This window comes from Sinocyclocheilus grahami, unplaced genomic scaffold, assembly GCF_001515645.1.
Source record: "Sinocyclocheilus grahami isolate Dianchi unplaced genomic scaffold, SAMN03320097.WGS_v1.1 scaffold243.1, whole genome shotgun sequence".
In the NCBI taxonomy this organism is placed as follows: domain Eukaryota; kingdom Metazoa; phylum Chordata; class Actinopteri; order Cypriniformes; family Cyprinidae; genus Sinocyclocheilus; species Sinocyclocheilus grahami.
In genome coordinates this window covers 17,896-23,412 of record NW_015505422.1, presented here as the reverse complement: position 1 = coordinate 23,412, position 5,517 = coordinate 17,896, and the positions used below count along the sequence as shown (strand labels likewise).

At 37.7% G+C, this 5,517-nt stretch overlaps 1 protein-coding gene across 1 annotated transcript in view; it reads left to right on the top strand.

The window, feature by feature from the left end:
* Window positions 1-5,189, top strand: part of LOC107598025 (HEAT repeat-containing protein 1) — a 40,018-nt gene extending 34,829 nt beyond the window's left edge. The window contains exons 43-45 of the mRNA XM_016289268.1: window positions 2,931-3,089; window positions 4,327-4,435; window positions 4,629-5,189. Of these exons, the coding sequence (XP_016144754.1) occupies window positions 2,931-3,089; window positions 4,327-4,435; window positions 4,629-4,717 (357 nt within the window). The 3' untranslated portion in view covers window positions 4,718-5,189. The remainder of the gene's footprint in view (window positions 1-2,930; window positions 3,090-4,326; window positions 4,436-4,628) is intronic.
* Window positions 5,190-5,517: the final 328 nt, after the last annotated feature.

Below are 5,517 nucleotides of genomic sequence, written 5' to 3'. Positions count from 1 at the left end.
TCGTTGTTCCATCCTGTTCACATGTGTTTTTTGTTCGGGAGGTTTTGTACTCTTTCAGAAGATGTGTAATAGCACCCCCGAGTGTATAACAGTGAAAACACGGAAAGCCGTAAAAACTCGTCTTTGGTGGGAAACGTTTTCTTGTAAAAGACGAGATAACTCGTCAATGGCGGGGAAAGAATTAAAAATGTTCCTGGCTATTCCAAGTGTTATCATTGCAGTGGGTGGGTGTTTCTGTTTCAGTCCAAAACACTTTAAAGGGGTCATATGATGCCATATATGTCTATTTAAATGTTCAAATGCGGAGTTTTGCGCATCGTGTGTGTGCGCGAGCGAGAAAGAGAGAGAGAGAGCAGGGGGGTCACATCACAGTGGAGTCAGCTGTCTTAACCGTGGCTTGTGTACTGCAAACACACACCAGCTTCATCACTGTGTCTGTCACGCGACTCTGTTCCCCTTTCGGGCTCTGTCTTTACATTTATTTTGAAAGATGAAGCTTGCGATTATGTTAAGGGACGTTACATTTCCGACGAGTGCTTGCGGTGTTCGGCCAATCACAATGCACTGGGTCAGCTGGCCAATCAGAGCAGACTGCGCTTGTCGGAAGGAGGGACTTTGTAGAAAACGAAGCGTTTGAGAGAGGCGGGGCATAGAGGACCTACCATAATGTACAGTATTTGAAAAATAATGTGTTTTTTGAACATTAAAGCATGTCAACATATTCTGTTACACCAAATACACAATGATCTTTAAAGAAGCATCATATGACCCCTTTAAATAAAGCGCGCGCATCCATAATAAAACATGCCTCACACGGCTCTGAGGCATGAATAAAGGCCTCCTGTAGCAAATCCATGCATTTTTGTAAGAAAAATATCCTTATTTTGAAAGATGAAGCTTGCGATTATGTTAAGGGACGTTACATTTCCGACGAGTGCTTGCGGTGTTCGGCCAATCACAATGCACTGGGTCAGCTGGCCAATCAGAGCAGACTGCGCTTGTCGGAAGGAGGGACTTTGTAGAAAATGAAGCGTTTGAGAGAGGCGGGGCATAGAGGACCTACAATAATGTACAGTATTTGAAAAATGTGTTTTTTGAACATTAAAGCATGTCAACATATTCTGTTACACCAAATACACAAAATAATGATCTTTAAAAAAGCATCATATGACCCCTTTAAATAAAGCACGCGCATCCATAATAAAACATGCCTCACACGGCTCTGAGGCATGAATAAAGGCCTCCTGTAGCAAATCCATGCATTTTTGTAAGAAAAATATCCATATTTCAAACGTAATAAACACTTTTCTCTCACTTCTGCTGACTGTCATATGCGGAAGCCGTTTCAGTGGATGACATAGGACGTATGCGTAGCGCGGGCCCTCTGAGATATGCTAGTCTCACTAGTTTGTTAACGGGAGCAAAGGAAGCAAACTTTCCTTACTTTAACAAAGGAAAACCAGTCTCCTCTTGGCTTATATCAAAATCCTCTGAATTATTATTTTTTTTAACAAATCCTCGGTTTGTACTTCTAATTCATGACTGACATTTTGTTTTGTTCTCTCTCCGCTTTCGTCACTTATCACGCAACGCCGACGTTCTACGTCATCCGCCAGAACATCTTCCGCTTACCACAGTTATCGATAACAGAAAAAATGAGCATTTATCGGCCGATACCGATATGGTGGCATCCCTACTTTTCTCTCACTTCTGCTGACTGTCATATGCGGAAGCCGTTTCGGCGGATGACGTAGGACGTATGCGTAGCGCGGGCCCTCTGAGATATGCTAGTCTCACTAGTTTGTTAACAGGAGCAAAGGAAGCAAACTTTCCTTACTTTAACAAAGGAAAACCAGTCTCCTCTTGGCTTATATCAAAATCCTCTGAATTTTTATTTAATTTTTTTAACAAATCCTCGGTTTGTACTTCTAATTCATGACTGACATTTTGTTTTGTTCTCTCTCCGCTTTCGTCACTAATCACGCAACGCCGACGTTCTACGTCATCCACCGGAACGTCTTCCGCGTACCACAGTTATATAAAGTGAGAGAAAAGTGTTAATTACGTTTGAAATATGGATATTTTTCTTACAAAAACGCATGGATTCGCTACAGGAGGCCTTTATTCATCCCCCGGAGCCTTGCGAGGCACATTTTATTATGGATGCACGCGCTTTATTTGACGTGTTTTGGACTGTTGAACAGAAACACCCACCCACTGCAATGATAGAGCTTAGAAGTGCCAGGACAATTTTTAATATAACTCCGATTGGATTCGTCTGAAAGAAGAAAGTCGTATATACCTAGAATGGCTTGAAGGTGAGGAAATGACAGGCTAATTTTAATTTTTGGGTGAACTAACCCCTTTAAGTTATTCAGTCAAGAACAGTGAGCAATTTTCTCTGTCTTTTGTTGTTTGATTAACATTGATGACACAGACAGCGGCATGATGTCAAATGGAATAACCCCCAGAAACGTTGACATTTTCATGTTTCAAATAAATAAATGTTTGGAAACTTATTTATTACCCTTTACATGTTTACACCATTTGACTTTTTTTTTATATAGTTGTTAGATGAAAACTGTGTATTATATTAATGATATAAAAAGTTTTTCTTGTCATTGTGGCATCTAATCATTTTTTTAAAATGTGTGTAAAGTTGGAGAACATTTTAATGATGAAACCTTTTTTGTAATCGGGCTCTCAAAAAGTATATAACAATTTGGATATAGATTTATCGGCCAACATATCGGTTATCGGCTTTCAAAAATAAAGAGTAATCAGTTATCGGTATCGGCCAAAATTTTCATATCGGTGCATCCCTACTTTTTTTTATAGTTGTTAGATGAAAACTGTGTATTATATTAATGATATAAAAAGTTTTTCTTGTCATTGTGGCATCTAATCATTTTTTTTAAATGTGTGTAAAGTTGGAGAACGTGCTAGGAGGAGACGAGATCTACAAGACCCACATTACCAAGCATTTGGTGCCCTGTATTGCCCAGTTTGCCGTTGCTATGGGAGATGACTCGCAGTGGAAAGTTCTCAATTATCAGATTCTTCTCAAGACACGACACAGTTCACCCAAGGTATGCAAATGTTAAATTCGAGCTATAAGCATACAGAGATAGAGCTGAAGTGATGTATGTGGCACAATTTTAAAGGGCCCAAAATTCAATTATGAAAATCTGTATAGGTATTTTCATTTTTGAATAGGAACAATTTCAAGAAGTCTTAATAGTTATGCATTAAAAACGGAATACATTTGAAAGAATTTACGAGTAACAAGCTACAGATGAAATCCTGAAAAGGAACCTTGCTGATAAATCTTTTATGATGTTTAATTTAGGGGTTTAATCGGTGTGTGTGAAATTTGAGTATGTATACAGAGTAGCCGCATATTCACACTTAATTGAAAAGTGACAAATTTGGGATAGATTGCTTGTGTTATTCCTCATTTTGTAAGTCGATTTAGATAAAGAACCTGATAAATGAATAAATGCAAACCAGTGTGCAAACAGAGCAGTGCTCATTCATAACCACTAATTGAAGAATTACAATTTGATTGGAATTACAAATTTAATTTGTCCATCTGTGTGGATAATTTTACTAATTCTTAATCTACATGTTTTGTATTTTGTAACTGTATATGTTTATGCAACCATATGGTGCATGAATTGTCAATGTGAATTTTGAGTTTTGAACTTTATTGCACCATCTTGAGGCTGTGGGTGAAATACCCTTGGCAACTTATCCAAGATCTAAAAATGAACACTGGGCAAGTGCCAAATAAGAGAAAAAATTGGTGTTGCAGCAGAGTATATGAAACGGTGATACTCGCCAGCCAGGCAAACACTGGCCACATGTTTTAGAGTGAAGGGTGACATTGTGTTTATTTATATGCAATCATGATCCAGTTTTTTCCAGTACCAACCCTCTTCACAAATTTGTAATGAGAACAGTTCTTAAATCAACAAAGCAGCAGATTAGAGGTTTTACACCAATCTAAAAGCTCTAGTTTAACATTTTAAATGCAAAGAAATAAAGACAGGCATAAATATTAGTAGGCTATTGTAATAGTAATGTTGTTCTGTAAAATAAAATTGTTATTATTATTATTATGTAGTGATATTAAAATTGAAAAAACATTTTCTTGTCTGATTGTGTGAATATACTGCATTATGAAGGCATAGATTGTGGGAATGATTAAAATTAGTGCCTTTAATCACTTCATTTTTTTCTAATATGTGGATTGATTTCTCTTTGCGTACATGTATTTTAAATACAGAAGTGAAAATAAATTACGATGTTTGCCTTTTTGTTCAGGTGCGTTTCTCTGCGCTTGTCATGCTGCTGGAGTTGGCAAGCAAGCTGAGGGAGAACTACATGGTTCTTCTGCCAGAGACTATCCCATTTCTGGCTGAGCTTATGGAGGGTAAGAACATTATACATCAAGATTTAATCAAATGGGCACACATGATTTTGTAAATAAAGTACACCGTTTTACCTAGTGCCGTCTTTGTTGCTTTGAGACTTGTTGCATTTTAAGAACGCTTAGATCTGTTTCGTTAACAATCAAAAATGTTCCAGAATTCCGAATTTAGTTATTCGTCCTCCTTGTTTCACAGATGAATGTGAGGAAGTGGAGCAGCAGGTGCAGAAGGTCATTCATGAAATGGAGACTATCCTTGGTGAACCACTGCAAAACTACTTTTAATCCCACCCGGGACTGATTTCATACCATCACAGGCACTTCTTACACCCTTTAATTGTGCATTCGTTATCCTTGTACAGTATTTGGTGATGAACATGTGTCTGCCCAGCAGTTCTACCTGCACACCTCATCACTGGCTAACAGCTCAACCTGTCCTACCTTTGTGTCCATGTATATTTAAATTTAAAAAGCCACAAATTTTGGAAGCCAAAAATCACTGGATGCCACATGCTTTACTGTAGGGTTATATAAAACCGACACACATGATGTTTAAATGTGTCTATTGTTTTTAAAAAAGTAATGGTTTTATATTGAATTTTCTAATGCATACCGATGTACCTCTCTGGAATCTGAATATCATAAAACAATGAGGCTAGAAAATGTGCATTTGTGTTTGGTAGGAATCTGGGTATACTATTCGACTGTAGTCATTTCATTTGAAAGCCACATCTCCAGCATTTGTAAACTGCATTTTTCCATTTAAAATGTATGTCTTAATTACAACACATACTCTCAATATCAGATGCAGAAAAGTTAATTCATGCATTCATGATTGACATGATTGTAAAGCGCTTTGGGTGTACAGCAATACACAATAAAGCGCTATATAAATGCATCATTCATTCATTCATGGCCTCAAGGCTAGATTATTGTTATACTCCACTGGGTGGTTGCTCTGCATGCTTAATAAACAAACTCCAGCTAGTGCAAAATGCAGCAGCTAGAGTTCTCACTAGAACCAGAAAGTAGGATCATATTAGCCCAGTTCTGTTAACACATTTTTAGCTCCCTATTGAGCATTG